Source organism: Papio anubis, chromosome 17 (assembly GCF_008728515.1).
Source record: "Papio anubis isolate 15944 chromosome 17, Panubis1.0, whole genome shotgun sequence".
Lineage (NCBI taxonomy): Eukaryota > Metazoa > Chordata > Mammalia > Primates > Cercopithecidae > Papio > Papio anubis.
Window position 1 is genome coordinate 31,386,309 of NC_044992.1, and position 23,859 is coordinate 31,410,167.

General features: G+C 39.0%; 1 protein-coding gene across 13 annotated transcripts in view; it reads left to right on the forward strand.

The window, feature by feature from the left end:
* BCAS3 (BCAS3 microtubule associated cell migration factor) overlaps positions 1–23,859 on the forward strand; it is a 704,563-nt gene that overhangs the window by 384,515 nt on the left and 296,189 nt on the right. For 11 of the 13 annotated variants that reach the window (XM_017950665.3, XM_017950664.3, XM_017950669.3 and 8 more), the window contains 2 exons: positions 55–251; positions 7,443–7,540. In XM_017950665.3, coding sequence (XP_017806154.1) covers positions 55–251; positions 7,443–7,540 — 295 coding nt within the window. Of the gene's footprint in view, positions 1–54; positions 252–7,442; positions 7,541–10,146; positions 10,513–13,835; positions 15,700–23,859 lie in introns of those variants that run through there. The other 2 variants (XM_017950675.3, XM_017950674.3) reach the window with 2 other exon arrangements.

Here is a 23,859-nt window from a genome sequence, read left to right on the forward strand (position 1 = left end):
TCTCTCAAATCAGGATCACAAACCATTTAAATCATCATTGCTACTCTGTTCCAGGTTGAAATTGTAACACACACTGGACCCCACAGACGTCTGTGGATGGGTCCACAGTTCCAGTTCAAAACCATCCATCCCTCAGGCCAAACCACAGTCATCTCATCCAGTTCATCTGTGTTGCAGTCTCATGGTCCGAGTGACACGCCGCAGCCTCTTTTGGATTTTGATACAGATGATCTTGATCTCAACAGTCTCAGGTAGGAAATGAGAACTAGGGAGTGATTTGAATGAAAGGATTAATATGTTCATGTGGAATGAGCATCATATGTAATATTTAGGTTTCCCTTTTGAGGGGACTACATGTACTGTTGCATGTAATTCACTGTCATTACTTGGGATTGTATGTAGGGTCTCATGTGAGATCACATTACATGCAATAAATACTTGTTTTTCAGATTATATTCTCCCTAAACCTAATACTCACTGCACTTTTCAAGCAATTCCACCTTTTGATGCTTTGCTTATATTTCTAACTACTTGAATCTGATTATGTATTCTTTTCCTGATCTTTCTGAAGTTGGCACCACCTTTCAATTAAATTTCATCTGTGATTTTAATCTAATCCTGTATCTCTCTTCTTTTAGATTATATAAAGTTTTTGGATGGAAAAACGTTGGTATACATTCAGCTATAGTTTGTCATTTATATTTTTATAATACATGTTCTCTCATCCTTATTTTTAGGAATCCTAGTACAGGTGTACAAATTATACTTTTTATTATTAGCTTATTTTTTTATTGCAACTCAGACAGTTTTGACTTGCAGTCTCAAGTTTGCTTAGCAGTTTGTTATACCAAGACTTGACACATTAGGGTGCAACAGATAATGAAGGACTCAGTGTAATGTAATATAATCTCCCTTTTCTTGTCTTCTCTTTAAAACAAACAACCCCATCACAAAGTGGGCAAAGAATATGAACAAACACTTCTCAAAAGAAGACATTCATACAGCCAACGGACACATGAAAAAATGCTCATCATCACTCGCCATCAGAGAAATGCAAATCAAAACCACAATGAGATACCATCTCACACCAGTTAGAATGACAATCATTAAAAAATCAGGAAACAACAGGTGCTGGAAAGGATGTGGAGAAATAGGAACACTTTTACACTGTTAGTGGGACTGTAAACTAGTTCAACCATTGTGAAAAACAGTGTGGCGATTCCTCAAGGATCTAGAACTAGAAATACCATTTGACCCAGCCATCCCATTACTGGGGATATACCCAAAGGATTATAAATCAGGCTGCTGCAAAGACACATGCACACATATGTTTATTGCAGCCCTATTCACAATAGCAAAGACGTGGAATCAACCCAAATGTCCATCAGTGACAGACTGGATTAAGAAAATGTGGCACATATACACCATGGAATACTATGCAGCCATAAAAAAGGATGAGTTCATGTCCTTTGTAGGGACATGGATGCAAGTGGAAACCATCGTTCTTAGCAAACTATCGCAAGAACAGAAAACCAAACACCGCATGTTCTCACTCATAGGTGGGAATTAATCAATGAGATCACTTGGACACAGGAAGGGGGACATCACACACCAGGGCCTATTGTGGGTTGGGGGAAGGGGGGAGGGATAGCATTAGGAGATATACCTAATGTAAATGACAAGTTAATGGGTGCAGCACACCAACATGGCACATGTATACATATGTAACAAACCTGCACGTTGTGCACATGTACCCTAGAACTTAAAGTATAATTAAAAAAAAAAAAGAAAGAAAAGAAAAGAAAAAAACTTGTTTCTTCTACTGTAGCCTTGACAGCTTTTCAATATTTAAAAGCATTTTAAAGTAAGATTGGTGGTTAAACTAAAAGTGATTTTTGACACAATAAAACATAAACCAATATATTCCAAGTAAAAAAAACCCCAAAAATTCTATAGTGTATCTTGAATATAAAACAACCCTCTGACCTTTTTCTTGCACACCTTTTAAAAAATAGTGAGAAAATATGTTCCAGTTACATAGTGGAAATATGTTTTTGTCTTCTCTTTGTCAGTATCAATAAAAAATTGTATAACAAAATGAAAACTTTTGCAAACTTGGATTATGCCTGATGTATCTGTTTAGAAAATATGACACATATTTACTGAGTACCTGCCAGGAGGTGCCAGGAGATATACCTAGAGTACAGCCAGCTGCCTACTTGGGTCTGAATTGCAGCTCTTCATCTCACTCGCTAATCCTGCTCTCACCCCTATTCTTTCTCAGCTCTTTATTTCATTTATTTTTTATTTTATTTTTTGAGACGGAGTCTCGCTGTGTCACCCAGGCTGGAGTGCAGTGGTGTGATCTCGGCTCACTGCAACCTCTGTCTCCTGGGTTCAAGCAATTCTCCTGCCTCAGCCTCCTGAGTAGCTGGGGTGACAGGCGCCCGCCACCAGACCCAGCAACTCTTTGTATTATTAGTAGAGCCGAGGTTTCAACATGTTGGCCAAGCTGGTCTCGAACTCGTGACCTCAAGTGATCCTCCCGCCTTGGACTCCCAAAGTGCTGGGATTATAGGCGTGAGTATTTGTGTGTGTTTGTGTGACTGAGTCCCACTCTGTCACCCGGGCTGGAGTGCTGTGGTATGATCTCAGTTCACTGCAACGTCTGCCTGCTGGATTCAAGCAATTCTCCTACCCCAGCCTTCTGAGTAACTGGTATCACAGGTACGCGGCACCACGCCTGGCTGGTTTTTGTGTTTCTAGTAGAGATGGAGTTTCACTATGTTGGCCAGGCTGGTCTTGAACTCCTAACCTCAGGTGATCTGCCCGCCTCTGCCTCCCAAAGTGTGGGGATAACAGGCGTGAGCCACTGCGCCTGGCCCCATCTCTTTAAATGACTCCACAAACTACCTACTCAAGACAGAATCTAGGGTTATGGCGGATGCTGGTGGCTCAAGCCTGTAATCCCAGCACTTTGGGAGGCGAGGCGGTGGATCCGCGAGGTCAGGAGATGAGACCATCCTGGCTAACTGCAGGTGAAACCCGTCTCTACTAAAAATACAAAAATAAGCCGGGGCTGAGGTGGTGACCTGTAGTCCCAGCTGCTCAGGAGGCTGAGGCGGGAGAATAGCCCTGAACGGGGCGGGAGCTTGCAGTGAGCGGAGATCGCGCCACTGCACTCCAACCTGGGTGACCTGTGAGACTCCGTCTCAAAAAAAAAAAAAAAAAAAAAGAATCTAGAGGTTATCCTTGAAATCTCTCCTTTCACGCATGCCGCATCTAATTCTTCACCAACTTATATCATTTATATTCCACATCTAGAAACCTTCCACTCCTCTCCATTCCGAATGCCAGCACCCCAGCAACATCTCACAGACTCCTAACTGCTGTCTCTTTTTACATTTTTGCTTTCCCCTGACTGATGTATCTTCTTAAAAAAATGATTTGGTCAGGGCACAGTGGTTCACGCCTGTAATTCTAGCACTTTGGGAGGCCGAGGAGCGGGGATCATGAGGTCAGGAGTTCGAGACCAGCCTGGCCAGCACGGTGAAATCCCATCTCTGTCAAAAAAGTACAAAAAATTAGCCGAGCATGGTGGTGCCCGCCTGTGATCCCAGCTACTCGGGAGGCTGTGGCAGAAGAATTGCTTGAACCCGGGAGGCAGAAGTTGCAGTGAGCGGAGATCGTGCCACTGCACTCTAGCCTGGGTAACAGAGTGAGACTCCGTCTCAAAACAAAAAACAAACAAACAAACAAACAAAAGAATGATTCATAAAGAAGAATGTATCTCCTTTCAATACCTTGTTTAGAATTTTTCGTTTGTTTAGTCTGCTTTGTATTTTGTTTTTTTCTTCTCTACATTTTTGTTTTTTTGTTCCAGCATGATTCCTCCAGCTTTCTAAAAGTGACATTTTTTGACCAAGATGTCAGGTAATAATGACAGAATACAGTGAGAGTGTAAGACCAATTTTCAGTGATGCTAATGATCAAATATGGTCTAGATAACGATCTCAAGCCATGGTCAGGGAGTCAATTCTTTTCAGTCCTCAACTTAGTGATTTAGTGTACTCGTGTTTACAGCAGTCATTTGGTTGTTTAAATGTTAATAATAAAGTATTTAAAATAAGTAACCCAATTTATTCTCTTAAACAACTATGTAACACATTTAGTTTTTTTGCTAAACGGTGCGCAAGACACTGTCTCGTTTTTTTCTGGTCATTGACCAGCTGCTATTTATAAAACCCTACGCTTTTTCTTAGGTGGTCTTTGCCCCATTGTTTACTGACCTCCTCCAGCTGTCTTTGTTACTCTTTTCCTCAGGTATAGTCCTTTTATTAAGATAGTTCTAACTCGCTTCTTTTAAAAGTAGATATAGCTACTTTTCCAAGTCCTTAAGAATCTTCCTCAGAGACTTGCCCTTTGTTAATAATACTGAATAACTCCCCACATTTTGTTTAACACTGAATGACTTTAAATTGTTTATGTTTGATTAGAATAGTAACCTGTTTACTGGACACATATAACCTTTAGAAACCTTTATACTGAGCAACAGGTTTATAAATTTCTATTAACTGCATTTGTAATTTATATTTTAAACTTTCAGCAGGTAAGCTTGGTTGGGACCTTGGCTAAGACCCTACAGCAGTTTTTATGGGAAATTTAGATTTAACTCACATCAATTTTAAGTCCTTTTTAGTACCACCATTTTCCACCCAGCATTCAATTAGAAACCTGACTATTGAGATTCTCCTCATTCTCGTTTATGATCACTCTAGCCCAACTTCTTTTCTCTCATCTAATTTCTACTCGTCTGTGCATGGTGGCCTATGACCGACCATTGGCTTTACTTTCTCTTTTAAATTGTGAAGTCTTTATTTAGATTTTTGGGGGCTCACCTGATCCTTAACACCTAGTACACTGTCCTGTACCCCATAGGATATCAATAATAATATGTAGTGCAGTGATAATCTTCCTCCCTGCCCCCTAACCAAAATAGGAAACAGGCGGGCATAGTGTTGACTCTCATCCGTAAGGGAATCAGGCAAGCTCCCTGCCCAGAGCAGGTGTTTAAAAAGAATGGGCAATGAAATATTTGCTAACAGATCTGAGAAACATATAATGTAAAAGATGTTGAGTATCCAAAGCCTCTGTTTCCACTTAAGATGAAGCTCCTCAGAAATTGGTTACTGTTTATTTTATTTTATTTAACTGAGATATAATTCACATAATATGAAATTCTCTGGTTTTAAAGTGTACAATTCAGTGGGTTTTAGTATATTCACTGTGTTTGGCATCCATCCCACTAATTTCAGAACGTTTCCATCATCCCAATCAGTTTTTCTCTTTTTTTATGAAGAAAGTTCAAACATGTCTAAAATAAAAAGAAAACTAGAATAAGCCCCCATGTATCTGTTGTCCAGCTTCTGCTATCAACTCATGGCCAATCTTGCTTCATCTGTAGCCTCATTCACACCCTGCCTCCAACTCTGGATTATTCAGAAACCCCAATATAAATTGACTAACTATAGGAAATGTATTAGCCCACATAGGAAGTTGTTTAGACTAGAAGGGGGCATAACTTTGAATGAACTGACCATATCTAAGAGGCTAGCTTTTTGTTGCTCTCAAGAACAAGGAAACTTCTTTTCCAGACACTTTAAATAAATTTCTCTTTTCTAACTGGCCCACATTAGCTTAAGCTTACCTATCTCCTAACTAACCACTGCCAAGACATGAGATTACCATGATTGGCTTAGAAAAATTAGCTGGGATGGAATGAATATTGGGTAGTTCTACATAGCAGTGATCAATATTTGTTAATCAGTATTTTCACCTTCCAGTACTAGATCATCCTGTACCTCCCTCCTTTTTTTTCTTTCTCACAACAAATGCATGCATTTCATAACTAGTTTGCAGTACACACTTGGCATTTCAGGCTTCTGTCTTCTGTCCCACGTTTCTTATCAACTTTTTATCTTCCACCAATAGCCTTTATGAACTCTATACTTCAGCCAAATCATGCACTTCAAGATGCCCTGAATCTATCGTATTCTGTCACTAATCTAAGTTTCTGCATGTTGCAGTCCTGTGCTTAAAGGGCATTTCTTGCTCCTCTTCATTATGCATATATACTGTTACTATATCCAGACCTAATCCCTGTTCCAGCTCTATAATATCTCTCTCTGATGTGGACCCTGCATGTCTTCCCCCATCTCCTCAATCTGAGCTTCTATTATTTATGTCATTCATATTTACACTTTAGTTTTATTTTGCATTGTCATGAATGTTCATGTGCTATGTCATATATATGCACATTGGTCTGTATTTTATGTTTTGTTCCTACTTGTTCCCAGAGTAATGCCTACATGCAATTAATATTCAGTAAATACTTACAGTATGAATGAATTACCAGAATGCATACATACATTGTTGTAATAAGTTTTTGTTTCACTGAGTTGCCTGGGACTTTCAGATCTTTTAATCTTCTAGATACTTTTATGTTAATAGTGTTTATTCTAATGCAGCTAGAAAGAATACCCGGCATTTGGCATTTATATGTTTATTATTCTTTTTTTTTTTTTTTTCCTGAGACGGAGTCTCACTCTGTCACCCAGGCTGGAGTGCAGTGGTACAATCTCGGCTCACTGAAACCTCTGCCTCCTGGCTTCAAGCAGTTCTCCTGCCTCAGCCTTCTGAGTAGCTGGGACTATAGGTGCATGCTACCACGCCCGGCTAATTTTTGCATTTTTGGTAGATATGGGGCTTCACTGTGTTATCCTGGATGGATGTTTATTGTTCTTAAGCAGCTTTAAATTGTATGTGGTAATTTGCACATTTACTGAGGTTCTAATTGATTCTTGTATGCTAGTTGGTAATTTTATAAAGGTAGCTCAGTTAGTAGTGACCCACCCCAGCCACAGTACATCTTTGTTATCCTATGCTTACTGTCAGATATAAAGTAACTTTCATAAAGGATTTTAATGGAGCATCTCAAAATTTTGAATTACATATTGCTGCCTTTTATGGAACACATTAATAGCTATGGTGCTATTAGTGAATTTCAGGATCCTCAAAACTCTTCATATGTGTCCCTTGGAAATCCCAAAGGTTTCAGTATAAACATTTTCAGTGTTTCATTTCCTCTCCATTCTACTTATTGTATCCCTTTGAATTAATGTCAGCTTTTCAGTCCCTTCCTTAAAAATCTATGGAATAACACACAAAGATAAGTTAGAAGGGGTCTGGCGTGTAGAGAATGTTTGTAGTGCTTTATCCTTGGGCAGCAATTAGGGACTGCCGCTCCCCTGTTTGTCTTGTTTTAGAATGGATGGTTCTTTAATGAATTGTGCCACTCCAGCATTCCTGATTTAAGGTCTGTTGTAGCAAGTGACAGTTTTGATGCCAGTAACATATGTGAATTAAATTAAATTGCATTGCAGGATCCAGCCAGTCCGCTCTGACCCAGTCAGCATGCCAGGGTCATCCCGTCCAGTCTCTGATCGAAGGGGAGTTTCCACAGTGATTGATGCTGCCTCAGGTAGAAAACCACCTCTGAAATGTTTATTGGGCAGTCCTGTGCATTTTTAACTAATTTTCTCGCACAATGTAGAGGATGACATTTATTTGCTTTCTTCTTTGTTTTTTTGTTTTGTGGTGTGTGTGTGTGTTTTAATACAGTACTATGCCTATATTTGTTGCTGAACAATGCCATGCTTTTACCCATTCCTAAGGTTGGTGAATGATGCCGTGGAGTTGGCACTTGATTAAATGTAATGAACATAGTATTGAAGGCTACAGGGTTGATGACTGTTTTGCCTTTGATCACTGAAATGTGGAGAAGCAACCTTGACAGAGAACGTAAATACAATATATGGATTAAATTTACTCAACCTGTTGAGTATCAAAGTGCCTAATCTGTGGAAGTAGAGAAGAGTCCAAATGCTATAGCTTGAATGATTTTATTATGAAAAGCATCAAGTTTAGAAATTCATTTACTTAACTCTGGCCTATCACAGTTATTAATTTCCTATCCTTGGAAACAAGCTATGAATATATATCATTAGTACGGAGGAGATCTTTGCCTTTATATGTGATGATTGCTCTATTAGTATTATAAAACTGTTTTCAGCCAGGCCTACTAAATGGTAGAAGTGTCTGTAGTAATATATTTTCTCGTCTCTAAGTCAAGTGATAAAATAAGGACAGTGATGCCTTGCTTTGTCATGCAGCTGGGGAGCATCTGAAGACAGCGCATGGCAGGATTTTGTCCAAAAATTCTCTCTCAAGTAGAATTATTAAATACTCTGCATTAGTCAAACAGTTGAGTCAGAGAGGATTTTAATCTATAGCGATTTCAAAATCCCTAGAGACTGCTGATTTGATTGAGGCTTAAACTGTGAAAGAAAATGGAAACAAACACGAAACTGATTTGTGAAGGTCACTTTAAAAAGACCAAAGCTTCTGTCTGTGGATATATTTTTAAGTGTCAAAGCTAATGAGTTTTATACATATTCTTAGCTTTCTGATTTTTTGGTTAGTGGATTGTACCTTCCATCTTGCTGAACTGCCCCATCTAGGGCTATGCTGTCATTTTTAATGTAGACTATTACTTTAGAGGACTCATGCTTGTTCCTACTGCTTTAACTTGGCAACCATGGTTGTCCCCTGGAAATGAGCATGGAAATGTGTAGAGTCGCTATCATTGCTTCCCTGCATTGAATGAGATATCGAGATAGGGAACTTAAACAATAAATCTTTTTTATAGTCACTTTCTGAGAATGCTAGACTTTGTGCCCATTTGGAATGATATTTACAATTTTGAACCCTGGAAATGTTACATGTTTTAACCTGAAGTATTTTATTCAAGATTACAAGAGTAGTCCTTGATTGGGCTTTTTAGACCTTCTTAAACTACCAGATTACTGATGTTTTATTGTCGAGTGACTAGCTACTAGGAACACATGCTGCCAAAGCAGTTACCTTGTGTTATTAAAAGTAGACATATTCAATACTAGATTCTGAGTAGCACTCCATATATATATAAATATATATATATATATATATATATATATATATTTTTTTTTTTTTTTTTGAGACAGAGTCTCGCACCGTCACCCATGCTGGAGTGCAGTGGCACCATCTTGGCTCACTGCAACCTCTGCCTCCCAGGTCCAAGCAATTCTCCTATCTTGGCTTCCCGAGTAGCTGGGACTACAGGCACCTGCCACCACACCCAGCTAAGTTTTGTATTTTTAGTAGGGACGGGGTTTCACCTTGTTGGTCAGGCTGGTCTTGAACTCCTGACCTCAGGTGATCCACCCACCTCGGCCTCCCAAAGTGTTGAGATTACAGGCATTAACCACCACGCCTGGCCAACATTCCATATTTATCATGTACCAATCTTAGCTGTATGTAAAGTCATCTCATGCAACAAGGGAGGAGCTTCAGTGAACTGTTATTTAGCAGTTCTTCCTTTTGCAAGAAGAGTTTTTAAGTTGATTTTTGAATAAAGAATTAGATCCTACATGTAAATAATCTGATATGTAAGTAGTCCTAAGATTACTTAATTTGCATCAGATATATGCTGTATGAGTTTCTAAAATACTGTTCTATGGCATTGACCTTCTCTGCCTGAAAGTACCAATCTTTTGAGTAGGAGAGAACTTCTTGGTGGCTAAGCTTTATTATTATTTTTCTAGGCCTGTTTTCATTCCAGGAAGCCATGGTACCTTTCTGAAAGACAACCAAAACAATGAAATGTGTGTGCTGCTTTCTTTAACTTTGAGCTAAAGAAGCCTCATAGATAAGGAATTGGACTTTTATGAGTAATTCTGTCTTCAGCTACCTCTCAGTTGGTTCGGATCCCTTTTGAATGAGAAATATATGTTAATGCATTTTTTGAGCGAATAATGTTTTGTTGTGGAATGTCCATCTACTTTAGTAGGACCAACTGTTGTTAACAGAATTACTTTCTACATCTGTGGAAAACAACATCTAGGCTGACAAAAGTCAAGGTAGCAAGTCTAACAAAATTGAGGCTAAATGATTTGAGTTCTTTATGGAAACATATTTATGGGAAAATTTTGTTGTAGATTCTTCTGTTGAAAAGAATCTAATAAATTTTTATAATTGCTCCTGCACCAGGAAGTGCACCTCTGATTATGATCCATGCCTTGGAGTCAGCTGCACATTAGGAAGATGCTTATCTGGAAGTTTCATTGCCTGTTACTTAGAGATACGGCCAGTGTGGCACCTCTTCTGTTGGTCTTCATTGCCTTATATTACCTTCAAGCATTTTATATGACTTCATGGATTATCTTTTGAATTATTCTTATGGCACATGTTACACTTAACCCTCTATTTTAGTGACAGCTCTTGCTCTGTCTAACCTTGTGGCGGTATAATTATTTTTCATGTAATTACTTTATTCACAGATATAGAATTTAATGTGATAGAATTAAATCCTTTGACAATTATAACAGTTTTTAAAGTGAAAATATTTTATTTAAATCTCGGGTCTGCAGTTTATTTTCTAGATACCTATATATTAATCTAACAGCGTTATTCCATTGAAACTAAAAGAGGTGTGCAGAGTGTGCCACTTTTGCCACGTAATGATTTTTTTCACAATTTCTTAATCATCTGGTAATCTCAGGTTCACGCTTTTGCAAAGAAACACATTGCCTAAAATACATACTTTTAAATTATTAGCTTCAGTGATTTAAGCACAGGGTAAATTCTATGCCTTTAGACACCTATGAACTAGATTCTTACTGTCTCTCTATAAAATAAGTATAGAGTATTTTCGATTTTAAGCAGTTCCTTAACTGCTTCATCAGTAGATGTTATTCCCATAACATCAGTCTCATCTTGGCTTTGGTGATTCAAGCGACACCATACCAGCTGGGTGCAGTGGATCACACCTATAATCCTAGCACTTTGGGAGGCCGAAGTGGTGGATCACTTGAGGTCAGGTGTTTGAGACCAGCCTGGCGAAACCCCGTCCCTACTAAAAATACAAAAATTAGCTGGGCGTGGTTTCGCATGCCTGTAATCCCAGCTACTCAGGAGGCTGAGGCACAAGAATCGCTTGAACTGGGAGGCAGAGGTTGCAGTGAGTTGAGATTGCGCCAGTGCACTCCAGCCTGGGTGTCCGAGCAAGGCTCTGTCTCAAAACAAAACCATCCTACCTAAAATTTGTGGGAGTTAAATAATTGTAAGATGTCCCCTTCTTAGCTGAGGAGATCATTTTGGAAATGGACACATTATAGGATTTTAACCTAAGACACAGGCTACCCAGAACAAATGGGATTTGGGGCAGTTGCTCACTTTTTCCCATGTCCTGCTGATGAACAACAATGTCTATGAATCATTGATAGTATTTATAGCCAAAGCACTGCATCAATTTATTCATTTTTCTGTATGTTCATTTTGGCTAGATAGCTAAGAATTTCTTCCCATTCTTTGTACCTTATAACATGTGCCCTTCTTTTGATAAAGGTGTCGGGCCTCTAAAGAGAAAGCAGAAAGACAGCTGTCAGTGTCTTGTTGGAACTTTGTTTTCCAGATTGCTGACTATTCTTGATCCAAAACTTGAAGGCTGTACCTAATAGATAACCTTTCCTTGCTTCTGAGTCATCAAATCAAAGAGCCTAGAAAGATCTGGTTCACCCTGAGTTTGTTTGTCTTGATTTGTGGTTTTACTATGGAGATGGATGTTTACTAACAAAGAACTCAGATAATTGAGATCGAAGGACAAACTTATGTGTGACTCATATGCAGAGCAGACATCTTTATCAAACTCTATTAAAGAAAACATTTTATAAAGTTATGAGGTGTGGTGGAAGCGGTGTTTGTGTACATGCCTGAGGAAGATGGTAGTGTGAAGGGACAATGTGACAGATAAGAAAAATGACTTCTTATCCTTCTGAGCAGGCTTGGATCATAAGGTATTAGTGTTACATCAAGCATTTCAGTAAACAGGGATAAAGTTGCAGACTTGGGGGGTTTTTTGTTGTTCTTGACTCAAGAGAAATACTACTTTTGTTGTGCAATTGAAGTAATAAAAATAATTAATTTAGGATATACCTTTTGAGCACCTAATTTTTCCCACTATCAAAATAACTTGTTTACTGAAGAAAATTATACACTTAAAATCCCAAACTAGTTTGATTTGATTGATTTTATAATGATCATTTATGCCTACTTTATGTATTTGGCATTTGGTACATCACCTTCAAAAAAACAAATAATACTCATTAATAGAGAAGTGCAATCAGATGGGTACCAAGGAGGTTATCTGAGCAGTTTTTATTTTGTCTTGCAGTTAAATCTGTGCTGGAAGGACCTTCTTATAGAGACATTCTTTTATCATATAGAGATTCTGTTCATGGACTGGGGGAAGAGTGTTTTTTTTTTTGAGACAGAGTTTCACTCTTGTTGCCCAGGCTGGAGTTCAATGGCATGATCTCAGCTCACTGCAACCTCCGCCTCCCGGGTTCAAGCGATTCTCCTGCCTCAGCCTCCCAAGTAGCTGGAATTACAGGCATGCGCCGCCACCCCGCCCAGCTAATTTTTTGTATTTTTAGTAGAGACAGGGTTTCACCATGTTGGCTAGGCTAGTCTCGAACTTCTGACCTCAGGTGATCCCCCCACCTTGGCCTCCCAAAGTGCTGGGATTACAGGCGTGAGCCACCGTGCCCAGCCTGAGTATTCTAAGATTATATTTCACTGTATTGACAGTTGCCATTCCAGTCTGAGGCCGACTTAGATACTGTATCTTAAAGGCTGTCAGAGGCACAGAGACCCTGATGGTAAAAATAAAGAGATTAGTGAGAGACATCTTTCATTCTACAATGGTGTGGCCACATAGCTCAATGGTCTTAAAGCTAGAACTGAGTGAAAAAAGCCATGACTTTATAATCATGGTCTTGAACTTTTGCTAAAACCTTCAAGTCATTCTCCTACCATGCCTTTCACTTCTACATCAGTAAAAGAAGATTAAGAGTCCCTTCGCAAAACTTTTTTTACCACCTTTTTTGGAAGGGGTGTGTTCAAATTATTTCCTAAAGTAACTCCTGAATACAAAGTTCTTCAGAAATATTACAATTTCTTTGAATAAATGATGTGATTTTCAATTAATAGAGTTTCAGATATTCTTGATGATTATAAAGTGATAAAAACTCTAGGCATGTACCTTGGGTACTGAAAACTTGTGTGGGATCAGTAAGAGGATTAAGGATAAGAGTGAAAGTAAAAGAAGACTCCGCCCTGACCTGTGAACAATCCCTCAGAGGGGAAAAAATATTCAAACTCAAATATTAAGATTGGCTTTTATATTAGAAATGAGGAAGTGTATACATTAAATTAATTCTAATCTTTCAATTATCTACTGTCTGTATAAAATCAAAAGTAAGTTTTAGAGATTAAGAACGTAGGGAAAAGACCTTATTTGCCCATAAGGAAAATGCTCAGCTGCATCTCTCCTCTTCTGATTTAAACATTCCTCTTATTCTTTTTTCTTTTTTTTTTGAGATGGAGCCTCGCTGTGTTGCCCAGGCTGAAGTGTAGTGGCATGATCTTGGCTCACTGCAACCTCTGCCTCCCGGGTTCAAGCGATTCTCCTGCCTTAGCCTCCTGAGTAGCTGGGACTACAGGCGCATGCCACCATGCCTGGCTAGCTTTTGTATTTTAGTAGAGACGGGGTTTCACCCTGTTGGTCAGGCTGGTCTCAAACTCCTGACCTCGCGATCCGCCTGCCTCAGCCTCCCAAAGTGCTGGGATTACAGGCATGAGCCACTGCGACTGGCCCTTTCTTCTTTCAATATTTATAGGATGTTAGAAGACCAAAGTCAAGTTAACAATGAGGAAGATTTTAGTTCAGCACAATTAAGAAAAAATGGTAGCCCCATTGGAAGATGAAGAAACAGTAAACAGAAGTAGAAGAAGCTGTTGGGAAAGTGTCTTCTGATGACACATGCTTCTTTGAATAAATCTTTGTGTCAACTAAAACCTTGCCTATGCTTTCTGTATTGCAAGCACCAGGTCCTTGACATGGCTTTAAATCTTTCCTAAGCATTTTGAGAAGGAATTGATGCAATGCTTCTCACTGTTGATATCCTAGGGTTCCACATATTTACATGGGACTTTTTGACCAAAGACCCAACTTTTCACTTTTGTACGTTTACTTCGCCTCTTATACAGGGCTGGACTATTTATGTAGTCTGTTGCATCAGACTATGGTGGCAGAGGGACAAGGTTGGGGTCACTATTAGAATTTGTTTAAGTCTGAACCGGGAATTCCATTTGTCTTAGTGACATGAGTGTCAAACTGTTAGTGCAACACTATTTTAAACTGTGCGCAAGAGCCTGAGAGGCTTATGCTTATAGGTGCCATCTATAAACTTAGAAACAAACAAAGAGCCCCTCTGCATTGAATAGTAAGCCCAGTGGGCAATTAAAGAGCAGCTTGGGACCCCATTTGGTCAGCTAGTCAGAACCAGAGCTCCTGATATTCCCTCTGGATATTGTTGAGAACTGTCACAGAAAGGCTAAAGTAAATAATCAAAATGAAAATAGTTGTTCCAGAGAAAAGTCTTGTTCTGGAAGCTTGGTGTTAAGGAAGGAATAATGACCAATAATTTATGGATCTTTATTAGTTCTAGTCTCAGCAGAGTCCCTTTCAGCTTGAAACATGCACGAACCTGTGTTTTCAAGCACCTCTGAAGATGTTTTTAAAATTAAGGTATAATTTGGGTATAGCAAAAATGCACATATTTTAATCATACAGCTTGATGAATTTTTATATTCAGTTAGCCACCACTCACATAAAAACATAGAATATTTCCATTAACCCAGAAAGTTTCTTATGCCCCTTCCAGTTAATACTACCTGTGACCTAGAGGTAACCACTTTTATCATCACAGATTAGCTTTGCCTATATTAAACTTCCTATGATTGGAATTATCTTGTGTCTATGCTTTTGTATCTAACCTCTTTTGCTCAACTTAATTTGTTTGAGATTCATCCAGGTATTACATGTGTCACTAGTTCATTTTTAATATTGCAGTGTAGTGTTCCATTCTGCAAATATACCACAGTTTATATATCCATTATTCTGTCATTTCAGGCTTTTGGCTATTAGGAATAAAGCTCCTCTAAACATTTTTTTTCAAGTTCTCTCTCTCTCTCTCTCTCTGTCTCTCTCTCTCTCTCTCTCTCATATCAATATATGCATATATTTCCTTTGGGCATATCCCTAGTACTGGAATTGCTGGATCACAAAGTAGGCATATGTTTAACTCTATTAGGAACTGCCAACACGTCTTCCAAAATGACTGTACCATTTTGCATTCTTATCAGCAATGCATGAGCATTCCAGTTGCTCCACATTCTCATCAACACTTGATATTATTGATCTTTATTTTAACCATTCCAGTGGATGTGAACTATGGTTTGAATTTGCTTTTCTCTGCTGAGTAATGATATTGAGCATCTTTAATATACTCATTGGCCATTTGGATATCATCTTTTGTAATGTCCTGGTTAACGTGCTGATTTTTATTAGATATGTTGTCTTTATTAAATATGTGCTCTTTAAATATTCTGGATATATGCCTTTCATGAGATATGTGCATTGCAAATATTTTCTTTCAGTTAATTGCCTTTTCACTTTCTTAATGGTATCTTTTGACAAGCAAAAGTCTAATTTTTTCATTGTTTTTTCCTTTTATGTTTTCACAAACAAAAAATTATCTTTTGTCCGGTCTTCTTTTTTTTTTTTTTTTTTTTTTGAGACAGAGTCTCACTCTGTCACCAAAGCTGGAGTGCAGTGGCGTGATCTTGGCTCACTGCGATTTCCATCTCCCAGATTCAAAGTGATTATCCTGTCTCAGCCTCCTGAGTAGCTGGGACTACAGGTGCCCACTACCACGCTCAGCTAATTTTTGTACTTTTAGTAGAGATGAGGTTTCACCATATTGGCCAGGCTGGTCTTGAACTCAGGTGATCTGCCTGCCTCGGCCTCCCAAAGTGCTGGGATTACACTGTGCCCAGCCCCTCCAGTCTTGAAGAGATAACTCTTTTCTAGAAATTGTATAGTTTTAGCCTTCACATTTAGGACTATGATCCTTTTCAAATTAATTAATTAATTAATTAATTTTTTTTTTTTTGAGACGGAGTCTCGCTCTGTTGCCCAGGCTGGAGTGCAGTGGCCAGATCTCAGCTCACTGCAAGCTCCGCCTCCCAGGTTTACACCATTCTCCTGCCTTAGCCTCCCGAGTAGCTGGGACTACAGGCGCCTGCCACCTCGCCCGGCTAGTTTTTTGAATTTTTTCAGTAGAGACAGGGTTTCACCCTGTTAGCCAGGATGGTCTCGATCTCCTGACCTCGTGATCCGCCCGTCTCGGCCTCCAAAAGTGCTGGGATTACAGCTTGAGCCACTGCGCCCGGCCTTCAAATTAATTTTTTATTGTGAGTGGTCAGGTGTGGTGGCTGATGCCTATAATCCTACTTTGAGAGGCCCAGGTGGGCAGATTGCATGAGCTTAGGAGTTTGAGACCAGCCTGGGCAACACAGTGAGACCCTGTCTGTACAAAAAATACAAAATTTAGCCAGTCATGGTGGTGCCCACCTGTTGTCCCAGCTACTTAGGAGGCTGAGATGGGAGGATCACTTAAGCCTGGGATGTTGAGGCTGCAGTGAGCTGTGATCGCGCCACTGCACTCCAGCCTAGGTGGCAGAGCAAGACATTGTCTAAAAAAATTTAAAAATTTATTTTTATGTAGGGCAGGGATCAAGGTGTTTAGTTTCTTCCAGTTGCTCCCACACTGATTATCAAAAAGATACACCTTTCCTTTAATGAATTGCACTGATGCCTTTTTAAAAATTTTATTTTTTCTTGGGTTCTTTATTCTGTTACATTGATTTATATAACTGTCTTTTTACCCATATTGTACTATCTTAAATACTGTAGCTGTTTAGTAAGTTTTGAAGTCTCATATTCTAAGGCCTCCACCTTTGTTTTTCTTTCTGGTTATCTTGGCTATTCTAGGGCCTTTGCATTTCCACACATGTGCATTTGTATGAACATGCCAGTGGTTTTTCAAAGTGTGGTCCACAGAACTCTGGGAATTCCCAAGATACTTTCAAGTGGTCTATTAAGTCAAAATTATTTTTGTACTAGTACTAAGTTATTATTTGCCTTTGTTTTTTCTACTATGGTGAAATTTAGTACAGATGGTGCAGAAGCAATTATGGATAAAACTAGTGGCCTCTTACCATAGTAAAGGCAATGGCACCTAACTATGCTAGTGGCCTCTGCTACCTACTTAGAGTTCTTTTTTAAGCTGTATTCACCTAAGAATATCTTTGAAGCAGTAAAAATCATCAACTTTAGTTTTATTAAGTTTTGATCCTTGTGTAACTTCTTAATATTCTATATATCAAGTGGGAATGAATGCACAATAGTTGTCTTGAGGGAAAGCCATTGTGGTTTGTAAACTGAACTAGCAACTGTTTTCATGGAATACCATTTTATCTCAATAAAACAAACTATGTTTATTCAGACATGGGCATTTGGCAGAAATATTCTCAAAAATAAGCAAACCCTGTCACTTTGAAGAAAACAACTAACAATATTTATTACCAATAATAACATTCTAGCTTTCAATTGAAAATTAGAAATTTGAAAACCTTGTATCCACCACTATCTGCTTAACAGAGTCCCCATATTTAAAGACATTTCTTGGCCGGGCGTGATGGCACACACCTATAATCCCAGCACTTTGGGACGCCAAGGTGGGTGGATCACCTGAGGTCAGGAGTTCGAGACCAGTCTGACCAACATGGTGAAACCCCATCTCTACTAAATACAAAAAATTACCTGGGTGTGGTGGTGCATGCCTGTAAACCCAGCTACTTGGGAGACTGAGGCAGGAGAATTGCTTGAACCCAGGAGACAGAGATTGCAGTGAGCCAAGATCGTGCCATTGCACTCCAGCCTGGGCAACAAGAGTGAAACTCTGTCTTAAAAAAAAAAAAAAATTCTCGTGAAATAAGTAGTGATATTAACTAATATGATTTTTTACATAATAGATAATGAAATATATCAGCATTCGGAACATCTGCAACATTTTCCAAATGACCAGTTTCATGTTGCTACAAAATCATACAAGAGGACTCATTCCAAATGCAAGATAGGACAAAGGATTTTAATGTAATAGAATATGAAAGTTAATTGATATGCTTTCAGATTCCACATTGCAACTAATTTGTTAAGGGTCATATCGAGGAAGAACATCCCCAGAACCTGAAGATGCTATTAATATAATTTATCTTTTAGCAGTTACATATTTGAGTTGAACCAACTTTTCTTCATGTACGTCAACCAAAACAGCATATCAGAACAGATAGAATTCTATAGCAGATATATGAGAATCTAGCTGTTGTCTATTAGAGGGTTTTCTCGTAAAAATGTTACTTTTCTCACTGTTTTTTGTTTAGAAAATATTTTTATGTAGAATGTAATTTATGTTTCTACATAGAGGCTTTATCCTTGTTTTTAAATTAGCTGATACATAATTGTATTAAATGTTGATAGATATAGTACATATAAACCAAAGATCTTTGGAGTCCTGGGTTTTTTGTTGTTTGTTTTTTTGAGACGGAATCTCGCTCTGTCACCCAGGTTGGAGTGCGGTGGTGCAATATCGGTTCATTGCAACTTCTGCCTCCTGGGTTCAAGCGATTCTCTTGCCTCAGCCTCCTGAGTAGCTGGGACTACAGGCATGCACCACCATGCCCGGCTAATTTTTGTTTTTTCAGTAGAGACAAGGTTTCACCATGTTGGCCGGCTGGTCTTGAACTTCTGAGCTCAAGTGATCTGCCCGCCTTGGCTTCCCAAAGTGCTGGAATTACAGGTATTAGCCACCACACCCCGCTGGAGTCCTGAGTTTTTTTAAGCACACTGGGACACTGGGATCCTGAATTTGAAAATGTTTGAAAACCACTGGTATGCATATTCTTGTGTACACACACACACACACACACACACACACACACACACACACACATTAAATTACCAGCTTGTTTATTTCTACAGAAATTCAGATGAGATTTAGTTGGGATTTCATTGAACCTGTATATCAAATTTGGAAGTATTGACATCTTAAAAATACTAAATCTTTCAAAACATAAACTTTTTTTATTTTTTGAGGTGGAGACTTACCCTGTTGCCCAGGCTGGAATGCAGCTGTGTGATATAGGTTCACTGCAACCTCCGTCTCCAGGGTTCAAGCGATTCTTGTGCCTCAGCCTCCTGAGTAGCTAAGATTACAGGCAAAACATAAACTTTTATAACTATTCACTTATTTAAGCCTTCTTTAATTTCTCACTAGTAAGTTTCAATGTAGGAGTCTTATACATCTTATATAAAATTTTGTTCTAGTATTACATTTTGATGATAATAACTATAGCACATATTTATTTCACTTGTCAGTTTTCTTTATGGCATATAGAATAAAATACTTTTCTGTATAATAAACTCGTATCCCAGCCTGGGCAATATAGTGGGACCTCGTCTCTACAAAAAAATTTAAAAATTAGCTGAGTGTGGTGGCATACACCTGTAGTCCAAGCTACCTGGGAGGCTGAGGTGGGAGGATTGCTTGAGCCCAGGAGGTCGAGGCTACAGTGAGCCAAGGCTGCACCACTGCACTCTAGCCTGGGTGACAGAGGACAGACCCTGTATCAAAACAAAAACTGAACTTGTATCCAGCAACTTTTCCAAATTCATTTATTCATTCTAATAGTAGAATCTCTTGGATTTTCTACTATGTAATCATGTCATCTACAAATAAAGATGGTTTTATTTCTTTTTAATCTTTATATTTATCTTTCTCCACTTGCTTAAACCTCCACTACGATGTTGAATAGAAATGACGATATTGAATATTCTTGTTTTCTTCTCTATTGGGGAAACCTGCCCCCCGTATTTCAACATAGGTTCTTTCTATTTTCCATAAGTGTTGGCCAGCTGAGAAATAAAGAGAGACAGTACAAAGAGAGGAATTTTACAGCTGGGCCACCGGGGTGACATCACATATCGGTAGGACCGTGATGCCCGCCTGAGCCTCAAAACCAGCAAGTTTTTATTAAGGGTTTCAAAAGGGGAGGGAGTGTAAGAACAGGGAGTAGGTACAAAGATCACATGCTTCAAAGGCCAAAAAGCAGAACTACTAATAAGGGTCTAACAAAGATCACATGCTTCTGAGGGAACAGGACAAAGGGCAAAAGCAGAACTACTGATAAGGGTCCAACAAAGATCACAAGGCAAAGGGCAAAAGCGGAACCACTGATAAGGGCCTATGTTCAGCGGTGCACGTATTGTCTTGATAAACATCTTAAACAATAAGAAACAGGGTTCGAGAGCAGAGAACTGGTCTGACCTCATATTTACCAGGGCGGAGTTTTTCTCCCACCCTAGTAAGCCTGAGGGCACTGCAGGAGACCAGGGCGTATCTCAGTCCTTATCTCAACCACATAAGACAGACATTCCTAGAGCGCTGTTTGTGGACCTCCCCCAGGAATGCATTCCTTTCCAGGGTATTAATATTAATATTCCTTGCTAGGAAAAGAATTTAGTGATATCTTCCCTATAAGTCCACTTATAGGCTCTCTGCAAGAAGAAAAATATGGCTCTTTTTGCAGGCATCAGACCTTATGGTTGTCTTCCCTTGTTCCCTAAACATTGCTGTTATTCCGTTCTTTTTCAAGATGCACTGATTCCATATTGTTCAAACACACGTATTTTACAATCAATTTGTACAGTTAACACAATTATCACAGTGGTCCTGAGGTGATGTACATCCTCAGCTTACAAAGATAACAGGATTAAGAGATTGAAGACAGGCATAAGAAATTATAAAAGTATTGTTTGGGAACTGATAAATGTCCATGAAATCTTCACAATTTATGTTCCTCTGCCGTGGCTCCAGCCGGTCCCTCTGTTCAGGCTCCCTGACTTCCTGCAACACTTCTCAACCCTAGGAGGAAGGGTTTATTATTTCACTATTAAGTATAATGTTTGATAAGTAAAAATTTATCAGAACTGAAGCAGAAAGAGAAAAATACTGAAGTAAAACAGAACTCAGTGTGAGTGGTATATCAAACTATAGCAATATCAAACTAACATCTGTGTAATTATTTCACATATATGAAAGAAAAGAGAATATGGCAAAAGAAATACATGAAGGGTTGAGAATTTTCCAAAATTAATGAAAGACATAAGTCAAAATTTTAAGAAACGCATTATATGCTGAGATATTAATAAACACAAAGAAAACCATACCTAGGCATATCATAATCAAACTCTTCAGATCTAAACATAAGGAAGGAATTTTAAGAAGCCTACTCTGTTTATTTCTTTTTTTTTTCTTTTTTCTTTTATGAGATGGAGTCTCACACTGTTGCCCAGGCTGGAATGCAGTGGCGAGATCTCGGCTCACTGCAAGCTCTGCCTCCCAGGTTCATGCCATTCTCCTGCCTCAACCTCCTGAGTAGCTGGGACTACAGGCGCCCACCACCACACCTGGCTAATTTTTTGTATTTTTAGTAGGGACGGGGTTTCACCATGTTAGCCAGGATGGTCTCGATCTCCTGACCTCGTGATCCACCCGCCTTGGCCTCCCAAAGTGCTGGGATTACAGGCATGAGCCACCATGCCTGGCCTCATTATTTCTTAGGTTTATATGTAAGTGATGGTTTGGACTTTTGATAAAAAGAGAAATTGGAAAAGTAGCAGGGTGATTTTTAAGTTTCCTTGGCAGTGTGAGATCCCTGTCTCTGAATCAGGAGGCTCTATGAGGAATCTTCAGGATATTTTTCAATAGACAGAAGTAAAAGAGATGGGAAACCAGTATTAATTTATAAACAGTTAGGTGCCCAACACTGTGCTAGGCCTTGCCACATGTCTCATCTCATTTAATCTTGTTTAATTAGGATCACAGGTCCATTTCAGCAATAGTAAAAGAACAGGACCTAGGACACCTAGCTCCTGATACTTAAAATTACTTAAAGTGCATTATGGTGACACCTCAGATAAGTTCAAACCTCTTTCTACCCTGCCTAATCAAATATTCATTTCAAAACACTGTATGCTGAAATGAGCCATGTGGGAGTTGAAGAGAATCAACTATTCAGGTGGTGAAAATGTGTGAATGCAGCTGGCAGATGAAGTTCCAGTGTGATAAATTCCCAGCTTGTCCTTATTGCTTTAGGCAACAACTGACAGGCCTGACTGGTCATTGGCTTTCCATTCCTGGCATTGATAGTACTGAAAATTCTTAATGTCACAGATCCTTAAAAGCTGTCATAGTGGATACAAATGGTGCTGGAGGGTCCTTCTTGCATAGAGATGTAATCAATATGGTCTGGAGTTCTTGACCTGAACCTATAGTTACTTGGACATTTTGAAGGTAGCTTGTTGTTATAGAACATGCATATATTCATAACATTGGGACTGAGTTGTGCATGGAGAGGAGAAAAATAGAGGCTTTGTCCCTCTTTCTGTTCTTAGTATTTAAGGGGCCTTAATAATCATCACAGAAGAGAGTGATATTATAGGATTAGAATATTGTATTTTTGGTTTTGCGTGCTGAAGTTCAAATCTCACCCCTGAAGTGATCCTGATATTTTGCCAAAGTTGTGACTTTAATATTCTGTGGCTTGTAATTGTGATTTTTCTAATACCAGAGTAGAATTTTGGGGAGGAATTTTTCAAAACCTAAATACCTCAATTTGAAGTGAGGCTTAGCTTTAAATAATAACACATTTGAGTTTGAGCTTTTCCTGCAATTAAGTGGTATGCTGCAAAAAGAAATTAGGTTAGCAGATTTTATGGCATCCATGATCCATGGACAAGAGTGAGTAGAAGGAGATGATACTGATACCAGTTCTTAAGTCTCTACACGTTTTTAGGTTATGTGATCAGGATTTCCTTGCCAAATGAAAATGGTAAAAGTGGAAGCATGAAACACCTTAATAGTAGGTGTGGATGCTGATTGTCTGTTACTGCTTGGCTTAAGATACCCCTGGATGGGCCAGGGACGGTGGCTCACGCCTGTAATCGCAGCACTTTGGGAGGCCGAGGTGGGCGGATCACCAGGTCAGGAGATTGAGACCATCCTGGCTAACACGGTGAAACCCCATCTCTACTAAAAACACAAAAAATTAGCCAGGCATGATGGCGGGCACCTATAGTCCCAGCTACTCGGGAGGCTGAGGCAGGAGAATGGCGTAAACCCGGGAGGCGGAGCTTGCAGTGAGCTGAGATCCGGCCACTGCACTCCAGCCTGGGCAACAGAGCAAGACTCCGTCTCAAAAAAAAAAGAAAAAAAAAAAAGAAAAAAAGATAACCCTGGATGGCATTATTATTGGATTACCCTTTATGTAGCATGCTTGGAACAGGTGGGGAAAAGTAATGGCTTATAATAAAGGACTCTTTGAGAACAAGGGCTGTCTTCATATCTCCCTTTGCCTGGTATTGGTACCTTCCACAGAGCAGGTAATCAATATTTGTCGATATCTGATTAATAATGATAGTGATAATCAGCAGTGATAACCATTGTTGATTTCTTATAAAACATAAGGCTTTAAATATCATAACATTATTAAAAGTTGGTAATGCTGAGTCTTTATCTTCGTTACCTGACTTAAACCTGGTCCTCAATTAGGTTTGCCCTTATGTTATGGTCATTATTCCTTTGTTTGGGCCTATGGTCAATTGTGTAATCAAATGAAATATTTGACAAAGCATTTCAAATTATCTTTTACGTTATTCTTTTAAAGCAGCATTATGTT